The following is a 17,239-nucleotide window of genomic DNA, read 5'->3' as shown; positions in this document are numbered from 1 at the left end:
ATCGCCCAACCTGTCCAAATCATCCTGGAGTTTCTCGGCATCTTCCTCACAGCACACACGCCCACCCAGCTTTGCGTCGTCTGCAAATTTGGAGATATTACATCTAGTTCCCTTGTCTAGATCATTAATATATATTGTGAATAGCTGGGGTCCAAGGACCGATCCCTGCGGTACCCCACTAGTCACTGCCTGCCACTCGGAAAATGAGCCATTTATTCGAACTCTTTGCTTCCTGTCTGCCAGCCAGTTCTCTATCCAAGTCAGTACCTTACCCCCAATCCCATGTGCTTTAACTTTGCACGCTAATCTCTTATGCGGGATTTTATCGAAAGCCTTCTGATCGTCCAAATACACCACATCCACTGGTTTTCCCTGATCTATTTTACCAGTTACATCCTCAAAAAATTCCAGTAGATTAGTCAAGCACGATTTACCTTTTGTAAATCCATGTTGACTTTGTCCGATCCTGTCACTGTTTTCCAAGTGCTCTGCTATTACATCTTTTATAATAGACTCTAGCATTTTCCCCACTACCGATGTCAGGCTTACCGGTCTGTAATTCCCCGTTTTCTCTCTACCACCTTTTTTGTATAGTGGGGTAACATTAGCTACCCTCCAATCCATGGGTACTGTTCCAGAGTCTATTGAGTTCTGGAAGATGACCAGCAATGCATCTACTATTTCTAGGGCCACTTCCTTAAGTACCCTGGGATGTAGATTATCAGGCCCTGGGGATTTATCGGCCTTCAATCCCATCAATTTCCCTAACACCATTTCCCTACAAATACTGATTTCTTTCAGTTCCTCCCTTTCATCAGACCCTATGTTCCCCGACATTTCTGGGAGGTTATTTGTGTCCTCCTTTGTGAAGACAGAACCAAAACATGTATTTAATTTAACCCTTGGAGTCCGGGTATCATTCTGGTAAACCTACGCTGCACTCCCTCCCTCCAATATATCCTTCCTAAGGTGTGGGGCCCAGAACTGCTCCCAGTGCTCCAGGTGTGGTCTAACCAGGGCTTTGTACAGCTGCAGCATAACTTCTACCCCCTTGTACTCTAGTCCTCTAGATCTAAAGCCAGCATCCCATTAGCCTTTTTGATTATTTTCTGTACCTGTTCATGACATTTTAATGATCTGTGTACCTGGACCCCCCCCAAGTCTCTTTGGACCTCCACTGTTTTTAGCCTTTCACCATTTAGGAAGTGCCCTGTTCTATCCTTTTTAGGTCCAAAGTTGATGACCTCACATTTGCCTACATTGAAATCCATTTGCCACAGTTTTGCCCATTCACTTAATCTATCGATATCCCAATGTAATTTTATGCTTTCATCTACACTGCCCACAATGCCGCCTTATCTTTGTGTCTTCGGCAAACTTGGAAATGTGGCTCTCTCTGTCTCATTATCTAAGTCGTGAATAAATATTGTGAATAGTCGAGGCCCCAACACAGATCCCTGCGGGACACCACTAGTCACATCCTGCCAATTAGAGTACCTGGCCATTATCCCTGCTCTCTGTCTCCTGCCGCTCAGCCAGTTTCCTAACCAGCTCAATAATTTGCCTTCAATCCCATGAGCTTCAACTTTAGCTAACACGAGGGACTTGTATATATGGACTTTCGGAAGGCATTCGACAAAGTCTTTTCTTTCTTAGGCAGTCCCTCGGAACCGAGGATGACTTGCTTCCACATTAAAAGTGAGTTCTCAGGTGACTGATGAGTCCAATGCGGGACCTGCAGTCTCTGTCACAGGTGGGGCAGGCGGTGGTTGAAGGGGCGGGTGGGTGTGGGGTGCTTGGGTTGACGTGCGCTCCTTCTGCTCCTTGCGCTTGGCTTCCGCTTGCTCCCGGCGAAGAGACTCGAGGTGTTCGGCGCCTTCCCGGATGCTTCTCCTCCACTTTGTGCGGTCTTGGGCCAGGGATTCCCAGGTGTCGGTGGGGATGTTACACTTTTCCAAGGAGGCTTTGAGGGTGGTCCTTGAAGCGTTTCCTCTGCCCACCTGGGGCTCTCTTGCCGTGCCGGAGCTCCGAGTAGAGCGCTTGTTTTGGGAGTCTCGTATCGGGCATGCGGACAATGTGACCCGTCCATCGGAGCTGATCGAGCTGATTGTGACGGGTTTGGATAGGCTAGACGGGGAAAGGCTGTTCCCACTAGTTGATGGTACAAGGACTAGGGGACACAGATTTAAGGTTTTGGGCAAGAGATACAGGGGGGGACGTGAGGAAAAACGTTTTTACGCAGCGAGTGGCGAGGACCTGGAACTCGCTGCTGACGGAAGTGATGGATGCGGAGACACTCGATGTTTTCAAGGGGAGACGGGATAGGCACTCGAGGGGAATAAACTCACAGGGCTACGGGGATAGAGCGGGGAATGGGACTGACTGGATTGGCTCTACAGAGAGCCGGCACGGACTTGATGGGCCGAATGGCCTCCTTCTGTGGGGTTAGGACTCTATGAGATCGCGCAAGAACTTTATGAAACACTGGTTAGGCCTCAGCTGGAGAATTGTGGACAATTCTGGGCACCACACTTCAGGAAAGATGTAAAGGCCTTAGAAAGGGTAGAGAGGAGGGTTACAGCACAGACACAAAGGACCTTCTGTGCTGTATGCTTCTACGATTCTATGACTTTATCAAATGCCTTTGGGAAATCCATATAAATAACATCCATAGACCTTCCCCTGTCCACTACTTTAGTCACCTCTTCAAAAAATTCAATCAGTTTTGTCAGGCATGACCGACCATTCACAAATCCATGCTGGCTCTCTGATCAACTGAAAATTTTCAAGGTGTTCAGTCATGCCATCCTTAATTATAGACTATACAGGTTAATACACAGCATCACCTCCACTGGTCAGAGAGTGGTCACAGTATTGCCCCTCCGACAGTGCGGCGCTCCCTCAGTACCGCCCCTCCGACAGTGCGGCGCTCCCTCAGTACCGCCTCTCGGACAGTGCGGCGCTCCCTCAGTACCGCCCCTCCGACAGTGCCGCGCTCCCTCAGTACCGCCCCTCCGACAGTGCGGCGTTCCCTCAGTACCGCCCCTCCGACAGTGCGGCGCTCCCTCAGTACCGCCCCTCCGACAGTGCGGCGCTCCCTCAGTACCGCCCCTCCGACAGTGCGGCGCTCCCTCAGTACCGCCCCTCCGACAGTGCGGCGCTCCCTCAGTACCGCCCCTCCGACAGTGTGGCGCTCCCTCAGTACCTCCCCTCCGACAGTGCGGCGCTCCCTCAGTACAGCCCCTCCGACAGTGCGGCGCTCCCTCAGTACCGCCCCTCCGACAGTGCGGCGCTCCCTCAGTACCGCCCCTCCGACAGTGCGGCGCTCCCTCAGTACCGCCCCTCCGACAGTGCGGCGCTCCCTCAGTACCGCCCCTCCGACAGTGCGGCGCTCCCTCAGTACCGCCCCTCCGACAGTGTGGCGCTCCCTCAGTACCTCCCCTCCGACAGTGCGGCGCTCCCTCAGTACAGCCCCTCCGACAGTGCGGCGCTCCCTCAGTACCGCCCCTCCGACAGTGCGGCGCTCCCTCAGTACCGCCCCTCCGACAGTGCGGCGCTCCCTCAGTACAGCCCCTCCGACAGTGCGGCGCTCCCTCAGTACCGCCCCTCCGACAGTGCGTCGCTCCCTCAGTACCGCCCCTCCGACAGTGCGGCGCTCCCTCAGTACCGCCCCTCCGACAGTGCCGCGCTCCCTCAGTACCACCCCTCCGACAGTGCGGCGTTCCCTCAGTACTGCCCCTCCGACAGTGCGGCGCTCCCTCAGTACCGCCTCTCCGACAGTGCCGCGCTCCCTCAGTACCGCCCCTCCGACAGTGCGGCGTTCCCTCAGTACCGCCCCTCCGACAGTGCGGCGCTCCCTCAGTACCGCCCCTCCGACAGTGCGGCGCTCCCTCAGTACCGCCCCTCCGACAGTGCGGCGCTCCCTCAGTACCGCCCCTCCGACAGTGCGGCGCTCCCTCAGTACCGCCCCTCCGACAGTGCGGCGCTCCCTCAGTACCGCCCCTCCGACAGTGCGACGCTCCCTCGGTACCGCCCCTCCGACAGTGCGGCGCTCCCTCGGTACCGCCCCTCCGACAGTGCGGCGCTCCCTCGGTACCGCCCCTCCGACAGTGCGGCGCTCCCTCGGTACCCGCCCCTCCGACAGTGCGGCGCTCCCTCGGTACCGCCCCTCCGACAGTGCGGCGCTCCCTCGGTACCGCCCCTCCGACAGTGCGGCGCTCCCTCGGTACCGCCCCTCCGACAGTGCGGCGCTCCCTCGGTATCGCCCCTCCGACAGTGCGGCGCTCCCTCGGTACCGCCCCTCCGACAGTGCGGCGCTCCCTCGGTACCTCCCCTCCGACAGTGCGGCGCTCCCTCCGTACCGCCCCTCCGACAGTGCGGCGCTCCCTCGGTACCGCCCCTCCGACAGTGCGGCGCTCCCTTGGTACTGCCCCTCCGACAGTGAAGTATCAGGGGCGTGTCGGGTCGGATGGGCAGGGGCTCGACTGGCCGAACGGCCTCCCTCCGCGCTCTAACCGTTCCACGATCTCCGGAATGGAGGGGGGCGACGGTGGGGGGGGGGGGGGTGCCAAGCCGCAAACCCACCAACTCAGACTGACCAGCATCCACACGCAGTGCCTTTCCCAAAAGATGGCAAGTGGGAAGCTGGCAAGGGGTCTTGGCCCTTTTAAGAGGGAGTGGGTGGGGTCGGCAGCGTTGGGCGCCTTCCCCTTTAAAACGTCATTAAAGGCGCAGCAGCGCGGAATACGCGTCGGCCGGGAGAAAGAAAAAGGGGGCGTGTCCTCAGCCGGGCGGCCAGCGAGCCGCCGTTTGTTTTATCGTTTCTCTTTTTTTTGGAAAGGTCGAAACACAGGCGGGCGGGCGAATTTTATCCCCCTCGTTTTAAGAGGCGGCGGGGCGGTTTAATATTGCGGTTGTCGGCGGATGCCCGCACCACAAGCTGCAAGATGGCGCAGGCTCTGTCCGAGGAGGAGTTCCAGCGGATGCAGGTGAGCGGCGGGTCCCAAGCGAAGGCGGTTCCCTTTTCCACCCCCGTCCAGTGGAGCCGATCGCCTTGATTCACTCCCAGGCCCCGCTCTGGGGCGCTAGGCCGCGGACCGGACCCCGGCCTCGAGTAGCGGCTCCAGCTCGGGGGAAGGTGGCCCTGCGCCGGCTGCGGTTTCTTAATCCCCACACCACCTTGAATGGGTGACTCCCTCCCTCCTTATTATTATGTTTTAATTCAAATTGTATTTGTTTCCCCCTCATCGATTTTTTTTTCAGGAGAGACTGCAAATGTGGCCCAAGAACAGGAAATCCTGATCAACCTGCACTTTGTTTTTGTGTGTTTATAATGATACACAAACATCAAACAGCAGTAAACAGCGTCAGACACCCAGCATTAAACAGCATCAGACACCCAGCATTAAACAGGATCAGACACCCAGCATTAAACAGGATGAGACACCCAGCATTAAACAGCATCGGACACCCAGCATTAAACAGGATCGGACACCCAGCATTAAACAGCGTCAGACAACCAGCATTAAACAGCATCAGACACCCAGCATTAAACAGCATCGGACACCCAGCATTAAACAGGATCGGACACCCAGCATTAAACAGCATCGGACACCCAGCATTAAACAGGATCAGACACCCAGCATTAAACAGCGTCAGACACCCAGCATTAAACAGGATGAGACACCCAGCATTAAACGGGATCGGACACCCAGCATTAAACAGGATCAGACACCCAGCATTAAACAGCGTCAGACACCCAGCATTAAACAGGATCAGACACCCAGCATTAAACAGGATCAGACACCCAGCATTAAACAGCGTCAGACACCCAGCATTAAACAGGATCAGACACCCAGCATTAAACAGGATCAGACACCCAGCATTAAACAGGGCATCGGACACCCAGCATTAAACAGGATCAGACACCCAGCATTAAACAGGGCATCGGACACCCAGCATTAAACAGCGTCAGACACCCAGCATTAAACAGCGTCAGACACCCAGCATTAAACAGGATCGGACACCCAGCATTAAACAGGATCGGACACCCAGCATTAAACAGGATCGGACACCCAGCATTAAACAGGATCGGACACCCAGCATTAAACAGCGTCGGACACCCAGCATTAAACAGCGTCGGACACCCAGCATTAAACAGCGTCGGACACCCAGCATTAAACAGGATCGGACACCCAGCATTAAACAGGATCGGACACCCAGCATTAAACAGCATCGGACACCCAGCATTAAACAGCATCAGACACCCAGCATTAAACCGGATCGGACACCCAGCATTAAACAGGATCGGACACCCAGCATTAAACAGCATCAGACACCCAGCATTAAACAGGATCGGACACCCAGCATTAAACAGCATCGGACACCCAGCATTAAACAGCATCGGACACCCAGCATTAAACAGCGTCAGACACCCAGCATTAAACAGGATCGGACACCCAGCATTAAACAGCATCGGACACCCACATTAAACAGCATCGGACACCCAGCATCAGACACCCAGCATTAAACAGGATCAGACACCCAGCATTAAACAGCATCAGACACCCAGCATTAAACAGCGTCGGACACCCAGCATTAAACAGCATCGGACACCCAGCATTAAACAGCATCGGACACCCAGCATTAAACAGGATCAGACACCCAGCATTAAACAGGATCGGACACCCAGCATTAAACAGCGTCGGACACCCAGCATTAAACAGGATCGGACACCCAGCATTAAACAGGATCGGACACCCAGCATTAAACAGCATCGGACACCCAGCATTAAACAGGATCAGACACCCAGCATTAAACAGGATCAGACACCCAGCATTAAACAGGATCAGACACCCAGCATTAAACAGCATCAGACACCCAGCATTAAACAGGATCAGACACCCAGCATTAAACAGGATCGGACACCCAGCATTAAACAGGATCGGACACCCAGCATTAAACAGGATCGGACACCCAGCATTAAACAGGATCAGACACCCAGCATTAAACAGGATCAGACACCCAGCATTAAACAGCATCAAAGATCCAGCGGTAAACAGGATCAGACACCCAGCATTAAACAGGATCAGACACCCAGCATTAAACAGCATCAAAGATCCAGCGGTAAACATCCACATTAAAAGGTTTACATTGAAAGATTTACAGAGAGCCGTGGAGGCTGGGTCATTAAATACATTTAAGGTGGAGATAGACAGATTTTTGCAAGATAAGGGCGTGAAGGGTTATGGGGAGCGGGCGGGGAAGTGGCTTTGAGCCCGAGATCAGCCATGATCTTATTGAATGGCGGAGCAGGCTCGAGGGGCCAAGTGGCCAATTCCTGCTCCTGTTTCTCATGTTCTTATGTTCTAGAAACTTCTTCACCCAGAGAGTGGTGAGAATGTGGAACTCGCTGCCACAGGGAGTGGTCGAGGCGAATTGCGTCGATGCATTTAAGGGGAAGCTGGATAAACACATGAGGGAGAAAGGAATCGAAGGATATGGTGATGGGGTGAGATGAAGAGGGGGCGGGAGGAGACTTGTGTGGAGCATTAACACCGGTACGGAGCAGTTGGGCCGAATGGCCTGTTTTGTGCTGTACATTCTGTGTAATCTGGAGTTTGCGCGAGTTAAGAGTGTCTGATAAAACACAGAAGATAGGAGCAGGAGTAGGCCATTCGGCCCCTCGAGCCTGCTCCTCCATTTAATGAGATCATGGCCGATCATCCAAATTCAGTACCCTGTCCCTGCCTTCTCCCCATATCCCTTGATCCCTTTAGCTTCAAGAAATATATCGAACTCCTTCTTGAATATATTTAATGAATTGGCCTCCACTGCCTTCTGTGGTAGAGAATTCCACAGGTTCACCACTCTCTGGGTGAACAAATTCCTCCTCATCTCAGTCCTAAATGGCTTACCCCTTATCCTTAGACTGTGACCCCTGGTTCTGGACTCTCCGACCATCGGGAACATCCTTCCTGCATCTAGTCTGTCTAGTCCTGTTAGAATTTTATACGTTTCAATGAGATCCCCTCTCATTCTTCTAAACTCCAGCGAATATAAGCCCAATCGACCCAATCTCTCCTCATACGTCATTCCTGCCATCTCAGGTATCAGTCTGGTGAATCTTCGCTGCACTCCCTCCATGGCAAGAACATCCTTCCTCAGATAAGGCGACCAAAACTGCACACAATACTCAAGGTGTGATCTCACCAAGGCCCTGTACAACTGCAGCAAGACACCCTTGCTCCTGTACTCGAATCCTCTCGCTACGAAGGCCAACATACCATTTCCCTTCTTAACCGCCTGCTGCACCTGCATGCTTACCTTCAACGACTGGTGCACAAGGACACCCAGGTCTCGTTGCACTTCCCCTTTTCCCAATCTATTGCCGTTCGGATAATAATCTGCCTTCCTGTTTTTGCCACCAAAGTGGATAACCTCGCATTTATCCACATTATACTGCATCTGCCATGCTTCTGCCCAATCACCCAACCTGTCCAAATCATACTGGAGTTTCTCGGCATCCTCCTCGCAGCACACACGCCCACCCAGCATCAGACATCCAGCATTAAACAGCATCAAAGATCCAGCGGTAAACATCCACATTAAAAGATTTACATTAAAAGATTTACAGATTTACATTAAAAGATTAACAGATTTGTTAAAAAATTTACGTTAAAAGATTAACGCTATAACGTTAAAAGATTAACAACAACTTGTATTTATCCGGCATCTTTAACGTAGCAAAACGTCCCAAGGTGCTGCACAGTATTTTAAGACAAAAAAAATTGACACCGAGCCACATAAGGAGACATTAGGGCAGGTGACCAAAAGCTTGGTCAAAGAGGTCGGTTGTAAGGAGCGTCTTAAAGGAGGAGAGAGAGGTAGCGAGGTGGAGAGGTTTAGGGAGGGAATTCCAGAGCTTGGGGCCCAGGCAACAGAAGGCACGGCCGCCAATGGTTGAGCGATTATAATCAGGGATGCTCTAGAGGGCTGAATTAGAGGAGCGCAGATATCTCGGAGGTGGTGGGGGGGGGGGGGTGGGGGGCTGTGATTGTGGGGCTGGAGGAGGTTACAGAGATAGGGAGGGGCGAGGAGGCCATGGAGGGATTTGAAAACAAGGATGAGAATTTTTAAATCGAGACATTGCCGGACTAGGAGCCACTGTAGGTCAGCGAGCACAGGGGTGATGTGTGAATGGGACTTGGTGCGAGTTAGGACACGGAGCAGCCAAGTTTTGGTGCAATTGCACAGGGCCTTGGTGAGACCACACCTGGAGCACTCTGCACAGTTCTGGTCTCCTTATCTGAGGAAGGATATACTTGCCTTGGAGGCGGTGCAACGAAGGTTCACTAGACTGATTCCTGGGATGAGGGGGTTTGTCCTATGAGGAGAGATTGAGTAGAATGGGCCGATACTCTCTGGAGTTTAGAAGAATGAGAGGTGATCACATTGAAATATATAAGATTCTGAGGGGGATTGACAGGGTCGATGCTGAGAGGCTGTTTCCCCCCTGGCTGGAGAGTCTCGAACCAGGGGTCACAGTCTCAGGATAAGGGGTCGGCCATTCAGGACTGAGATGAGGAGGAATTTCTTCACTCAGAGGGCGGTGAATCTTTGGAATTCTCTGCCCCAGAGGGCTGTGGAGGCTCAGTCGTTGAGTCTATTCAAGGCCGAGATCGATAGGTTTACCAGAATGTTACCTGGACTCCAAGGGTTAAGTTACGAGGAGCGATTACACAAACTAGGGTTGTATTCCCTGGAATTTAGAAGGTTAAGGGGTCGATCTGATCGAAGTTTTCAAGATATTAAGGGGAACTGATAGGGTGGAGAGAGAGAAACTATTTTCGCTGGTTGGGGAGTCCAGGACTCGGGGGCAGAGTCTAAAAATTAGAGCCAGACCTTTCAGGAGTGAAGTTAGGAAACACTTCGACACACAAAGGGTGGTAGAAGTTTGGAACTCTCTTCCGCAAACGGCAATTGATGCCGGGGGGTCAATTGTTCATTTTAAATCTGAGATTGATCGATTTTTGATAACCAAAGGGATATGGGGCAAAGGCGGGGAGAGGGAGTTAGGACACAGATCAGCCATGATCTCATTGAATGGCGGAACAGGTTTGAGGGGCTGAACGGCCTCCTCCTGTTCCTAATGTAACCAGCTCGAGGGGCTGAACGGCCTCCTCCTGTTCCTAATGTAACAGGCTCGAGGGGGCTGAACGGCCTCCTCCTGTTCCTAATGTAACAGGCTCGAGGGGCTGAATGGCCTCCTCCTGTTCCTAATGTAACAGGCTCGAGGGGCTGAACGGCCTCTTCCTGTTCCTAATGTAACAGGCTCGAGGGGGCTGAACGGCCTCCTCCTGTTCCTAATGTAACAGGCTCGAGGGGCTGAACGGCCTCCTCCTGTTCCTAATGTAACAGGCTCGAGGGGGCTGAACGGCCTCCTCCTGTTCCGAATGTAACAGGCTCGAGGGGGCTGAATGGCCTCCTCCTGTTCCTAATGTAACAGGCTCGAGGGGCTGAACGGCCTCCTCCTGTTCCTAATGTAACAGGCTCGAGGGGGCTGAACGGCCTCCTCCTGTTCCTAATGTAACAGGCTCGAGGGACTGAACGGCCTCCTCCTGTTCCTAATGTAACAGGCTCGAGGGGCTGAATGGCCTCCTCCTGTTCCTAATGTAACAGGCTCGAGGGGCTGAACGGCCTCCTCCTGTTCCTAATGTAACAGGCTCGAGGGGGCTGAACGGCCTCCTCCTGTTCCTAATGTAACAGGCTCGAGGGACTGAACGGCCTCCTCCTGTTCCTAATGTAACAGGCTCGAGAGGCTGAATGGCCTCCTCCTGTTCCTAATGTAACAGGCTCAAGGGGCTGAATGGCCTCCTCCTGTTACTAATGTAACAGGCTCGAGGGGGCTGAACGGCCTCCTCCTGTTCCTAATGTAACAGGCTCGAGGGGGCTGAACGGCCTCCTCCTGTTCCGAATGTAACAGGCTCGAGGGGGCTGAACGGCCTCCTCCTGTTCCTAATGTAACAGGCTCGAGGGACTGAACGGCCTCCTCCTGTTCCTAATGTAACAGGCTCGAGGGGCTGAATGGCCTCCTCCTGTTCCTAATGTAACAGGCTCAAGGGGCTGAATGGCCTCCTCCTGTTACTAATGTAACAGGCTCGAGGGGGCTGAACGGCCTCCTCCTGTTCCTAATGTAACAGGCTCGAGGGGGCTGAATGGCCTCCTCCTGTTCCGAATGTAACAGGCTCGAGGGGCTGAATGGCCTCCTCCTGTTCCTAATGTAACAGGCTCATGGGGCTGAACGGCCTCCTCCTGTTCCTAATGTAACAGGCTCGAGGGGCTGAATGGCCTCCTCCTGTTCCTAATGTAACAGGCTCGAGGGGCTGAATGGCCTCCTCCTGTTCCTGTGTAACAGGCTCGAGGGGGGCTGAATGGCCTCCTCCTGTTCCTAATGTAACAGGCTCGAGGGGCTGAATGGCCTCCTCCTGTTCCTAATGTAACAGGCTCGAGGGGCTGAATGGCCTCCTCCTGCTCCGAATTCTTGTGTTCTTGTGTAATTGGTCAAGGTGATTCCTCGCCCTCCTGCTCTGCTACCCTCACAAGCTTGCAGGAGAGGGAGGAGTGGAAACAAACAGGCGTTAAAATATTATTAAAGACTCCCTGAAGAACTTTACAGTGGATAGAAATGATTTCATGACCATATTGGGACCATAAGGCAGTTTTGGTCGCCTTATCGGAGGAAGGATGTTCTTGCCATGGAGAGAGTGCAGCGAAGATTCACCAGGCTGATACCTGGGATGGCAGGAATGACGTATGAGGAGAGATTGGGTCGATTGGGCTTATACTCGCTGGAGTTTTGAAGCATGAGAGGGGATCTCAGTGAAACTTATAAAATTCTAACAGGACTGGACAGACTAGATGCAGGAAGGATGTTCCCGATGGCGGGGGAGTCCAGAACCAGGGGTCACAGTCTAAGGATAAGGGGTAAGCCATTTAGGACTGAGATGAGGAGGAATTTCTTCACTCAGAGTGGTGAACCTGTGGAATTCTTTACCACAGAAGGCAGTTGAGGCCAATTCATTAAATATATTCAAGAAGGAGTTGGATATATTTCTTAAGGCTAAAGGGATCAAGGGATATGGGGAGAAGGCAGGGACAGGGTACTGAATTTGGATGATCAGCCATGATCTCATTGAATGGCGGAGCAGGCTCGAGGGGCCGAATGGCCGACTCCTGCTCCTATCTTCTATGGTTCTAGAAGGGAGTTCTGGCCAACATCCCTTCCTCGTCCAGCCCGCAAAAACATGTCCATTTGTCTCGCTGTTTGTTCTACTGGTGCTGTTAATTGAGGGCCACGGAGACCTGGATTGGAGGAAGGGCGGTGATTTTTAAGCCTCACTGCTCAGACGTAAACAGGTGGAGTGGATGTCCCACCCTTTGTGGAACCCGTCCGACTTTAGTTCATGGGCTCACCCAGGCGGTTAAGTTGACCCTTGCCCCCTTTATGGAGCAGCAGGTTTAGCGAGAGGGCGGGAGGGAAGTCATATTCCGATCAACTTGCCGTGAATGTGTGCTCTGGTAAACATTAACTCGGCGATTGAACATGTGTGCACAGTGGGTGGAGTCCAGGTTGTGGGAGGGGCAATGGCAGGCCCGAGGTGTTGGTGTATGTTGCTGCCCAGATCCGGCACCGTCATATTTACAGGCACCGTTCACCTGTCGGAAGAGTGAGGGGGGGGGGAGCCAGTAAAACAAAGAAACGCACTCCTCCAGTGCCTTTCACCACCTCAGGACGTCCCAAAGCGCTTCACAGCCAATGAAGGACTATTCAACTGCAGTCACATAGAAACATAGACGATAGGAGCAGGAGTCGGCCATTCGGCCCCTCGAGCCTGCTCCGCCATTTAATGAGATCATGGCTGATCATCCAAACTCAGTACCCTGTCCCTGCTTTCTCCCCATATCCCTTGATCCCTTTAGCCTTAAGAAATATATCCAACTCCTTCTTGAATATATTTAATGAATTGGCCTCAACTGCCTTGTGTGGTAGAGAATTCCACAGGTTCACCACTCTCTGGGTGAAGAAATTCCTCCTCATCTCAGTCCTAAATGGCTTACCCCTTATCCTTAGACTGTGACCCCTGGTTCTGGACTCCCCGACCATCGGGAACATCCTTCCTGCATCTAGTCTGTCTAGTCCTGTTAGAATTTTATAAGTTTCAATGAGATCCCCTCTCATTCTTCTAAACTCCAGCGAGTATAAGCCCAATCGACCCAATCTCTCCTCATACGTCATTCCTGCCATCCCAGGTATCAGTCTGGTGAATCTTCGCTGAACTCCTTCCATGGCAAGAACATCCTTCCTCAGATAAGGCGACCAAAACTGCACACAATACTCAAGGTGTGGTCTCACCAAGGCCCTGTACAACTGCAGCAAGACATCCTTGTTCCTGTACTCGAATCCTCTCGCTATGAAGGCCAACATACCATTTGCCTTCTTAACCGCCTGCTGCACCTGCATGCTTACCTTCAGCGACTGGTGCTCAAGGACACCCAGGTCTCGTTGCACTTCCCCTTCTCCCAATCTATTGCTGTTCAGATAATCTGCCTTCCTGTATTTGCCACCAAAGTGGATAACCTCACATTTATCCACATTATGCTGCATCTGCCCAATCGCCCAACCTGTCCAAATCATACTGGAGTGTCTCGGCATCCTCCTCACAGCACACACGCCCACCCAGCTTTGTGTCGTCTGCAAACTTGGAGATATTACATCTAGTTCCCTCGTCTAGATCATTAATATATATTGTGAATAGCTGGGGTCCAAGGACCGATCCCTGCGGTACCCCACTAGTCACTGCCTGCCACTCGGAAAAAGACCCGTTTATTCCAACTCTTTGCTTCCTGTCTGCCAACCAGTTCTCTATCCAAGTCAGTACCTGTTATAATGTAGGAAACGCGGCCGCCAAATTGCGCACAAACTGGGCGGGCCTCGGTTTAACATTTCATCCGAGAAGTGCTGGGTAATAAACAGAAATCACCGCAACTCCGGGTTATGTTCTACTTTTTTGCACCTCTTTCTGACGACTGCCCCCCCCCTCCCATCCCCCCATCCTCGCACTCCGGACAGTGAAAGATGGTTTTAAAGTTGCCTCCCGACCCATTGATTCCTAACCCCCAGTTCTTTGCCGCTCTCAAAGTTAGCCAACTCTCGCATTTTGTGGAGGGCTGCTGCCTCATCCAGATCCCGTCCTTGTGCACCAGTCGCTGAAGGTAAGCATGCAGGTGCAGCAAGCGGTTAGGAAGGCAAATGGTATGTTGGCCTTCATAGCGAGAGGGTTTGAGTACAGGAGCAAGGATGTCTTACTACAGTTATACAGGGCCTTGGTGAGACCACACCTGGAGTAATGTGTGCAGTTTTGGTCTCCTTACCTAAGAAAGGATATACTTGCCGTAGAGGGAGTGCAGCGAAGGTTCACCAGACTGATTCCTGGGATGGCAGGACTGTCGTATGAGGAGAGATTGGGTCGACTCGGCCTGTATTCACTAGAGTTTAGAAGAATGAGAGGGGATCTCATTGAAACGTATAAAATTCTGACCGGGCTAGACAGACTGGATGCAGGGAGGGTGTTTCCCCTGGTTTGGGGGGGGGGGGGGTCGAGAACGAGGGGTCACAGTCTCAGGATACGGGGTAGGACATTTAGGACTGAGATGAGGAGAAATGTCTTCACTCAGAGGGTGGTGAACCTGTGGAATTCTCTACCACAGAAGGCTGTGGAGGCCAAGTCACTGAATATATTTAAGAAGGAGATGGATAGATTTCTAGACACAAAAGGCATCCAGGGGTATGGGGAGAGAGCGGGAATATGGTATTGAGATAGAGGATCAGCCATGATCATATTGAATGGCGGAGCAGGCTCGAATGGCCGACTCCTGCTCCTATTTTTCAATGTGAGTGGCCGGCCGGCTATTCAACTGTGTCGGGCGTCGCGGCCGAGCCTGGTCCTGAAAAGCACCGGGCGCTGCAGATCTGGGAGGCTGTTCATTCACTGAGGGCGTCACGGCCGTCGCCCGACTGTGTCCTCAGCCAACGGCCACACTTTCCAGCAAAGGTTCCTGCTCCCTTTTCCCATACCGTCCACCCCCCGCCACCCTCCCCTCTCAGAAACACACAGTCAAACACCCTGCTGGTGCTCACTGACCAGGCTCCCGTGCGAAGGGCTGTGTCTTGAGGCAAGGTGCCCCAGGGAGGGTTAGCACCACCAAGCAACTGAACCCCAGCAAAAGCCAGTGCCGTCGGGAGAGGGAGGGACCGGGGGCGGGGGGGGAGGCGGCGGTAAGAGAAGGAAACGGACGGGATTTACTGGACACGATGATCTGGGCAAGAACGGCTGAGCTCCCACAGCTACAGGTCCTTATCTAAGCGATCAAAAGCCGTCACAGTTTTGAGCACCTCTTAAATCTCCTCTTGAATCTTTTTCTGCTCCACGGTGAACAACTCCCATCATCCCCGGTCTCTCTGCCCCATAATCCTGTATATGGTACATAAGGTGCCGCCTTTCAGATGAGACGTTAAACCGAGGCCCCGTCTGCCCTCTCGGGTGGATGTAAAAGATCCCACGGCCACTATTGGAAGAAGAGCAGGGGGGAGTTCTCCCCGGTGTCCTGGGGCCAATATTTATCCCTCAACCAACATCACTAAAACAGATGATCCGGTCATTATCACATTGCTGTTTGTGGGAGCTTGCTGTGCGCAAATTGGCTGCTGAATTTCCTACATTACAACAGTGGCCACACTTCAAAAAAAGTCCTTCATTGGGTGTAAAGCGCTTTGGGACGTCCTGAGGTGGTGAAAGGTGATTTATCAATGTAAGTTAATTCCAAGAATTATTTAATATGCAATGTAATAACTAATGTTAATCATAATCTCTGTCTCTCTTCCCAAACCCACGTCACAGGCTCATTTACTGGAGCTGAGGAGCCAGAACTACCAGCTCTCAGATGACCTCCGGAAGCAGAGTGCAGGTAAGGGATAGGAGTGGGGATGGGGACACGAAGGAATGGAAGAGTGTTTGATGGGACAGTGTAGAGGGAGCTTTACTCTGTATCTAACCCCGTGCTGTACCTGCCCTGGGAGTGTTTGATGGGGACAGTGTAGAGGGAGCTTTACTCTGTATCTAACCCCGTGCTGTACCTGCCCTGGGAGTGTTTGATGGGGACAGTGTCGAGGGAGCTTTACTCTGTATCTAACCCGTGCTGTACCTGCACTGGGAGTGTTTGATGGGACAGTGTAGAGGGAGCTTTACTCTGTATCTATCCCGTGCTGTACCTACCCTGGGAGTGTTTGATGGGGACAGTGTAGAGGGAGCTTTACTCTGTATCTAACCCGTGCTGTACCTGCCCTGGGAGCGTTTGATGGGGACAGTGTAGAGGGAGCTTTACTCTGTATCTAACCCGTGCTGTACCTGCCCTGGGAGTGTTTGATGGGACAGTGTAGAGGGAGCTTTACTCTGTATCTAACCCCGTGCTGTACCTGCCCTGGGAGTGTTTGATGGGGACAGTGTAGAGGGAGCTTTACTCTGTATCTAACCCGTGCTGTACCTGCCCTGGGAGTGTTTGATGGGACAGTGTAGAGGGAGCTTTACTCTGTATCTATCCTGTGCTGTACCTACCCTGGGAGTGTTTGATGGGGACAGTGTAGAGGGAGCTTTACTCTGTATCTAACCCGTGCTGTACCTGCCCTGGGAGTGTTTGATGGGGACAGTGTAGAGGGAGCTTTACTCTGTATCTAACCCGTGCTGTACCTGCCCTGGGAGTGTTTGATGGGACAGTGTAGAGGGAGCTTTACTCTGTATCTAACCCCGTGCTGTACCTACCCTGGGAGTGTTTGATGGGGACAGTGTAGAGGGAGCTTTACTCTGTATCTAACCCGTGCTGTACCTGCCCTGGGAGTGTTTGATGGGGACAGTGTAGAGGGAGCTTTACTCTGTATCTAACCCGTGCTGTACCTGCCCTGGGAGTGTTTGATGGGGACAGTGTAGAGGGAGCTTTACTCTGTATCTAACCCGTGCTGTACCTGCCCTGGGAGTGTTTGATGGGGACAGTGTAGAGGGAGCTTTTCTCTCTATCTAACCCGTGCTGTACCTGCCCTGGGAGTGTTTGATGGGACAGTGTAGAGGGAGCTTTACTCTGTATCTAACCCGTGCTGTACCTGCCCTGGGAGTGTTTGATGGGGACA

The 17,239-nt window shown here is 52.6% G+C and overlaps 1 protein-coding gene across 1 annotated transcript in view; it reads left to right on the top strand.

Annotated features, from left to right (window-relative positions):
* The first annotated feature begins 4,831 nt into the window (after nt 1-4,831).
* The window catches only part of LOC147086716 (GRIP1-associated protein 1-like), a 124,206-nt gene continuing 111,798 nt past the window's right edge, over nt 4,832-17,239 (top strand). The window contains exons 1-2 of the mRNA XM_085978308.1: nt 4,832-4,988; nt 15,960-16,026. Of these exons, the coding sequence (XP_085834434.1) occupies nt 4,947-4,988; nt 15,960-16,026 (109 nt within the window). The 5' untranslated portion in view covers nt 4,832-4,946. The remainder of the gene's footprint in view (nt 4,989-15,959; nt 16,027-17,239) is intronic.

This window comes from Somniosus microcephalus, unplaced genomic scaffold, assembly GCF_052327205.1.
Source record: "Somniosus microcephalus isolate GS21.2 unplaced genomic scaffold, FLI_Smic_1.0 unresolved_chr7, whole genome shotgun sequence".
NCBI classification, from domain to species: Eukaryota; Metazoa; Chordata; class Chondrichthyes; order Squaliformes; family Somniosidae; genus Somniosus; species Somniosus microcephalus.
This window is presented reverse-complemented; position numbering and strand designations above follow the sequence as displayed.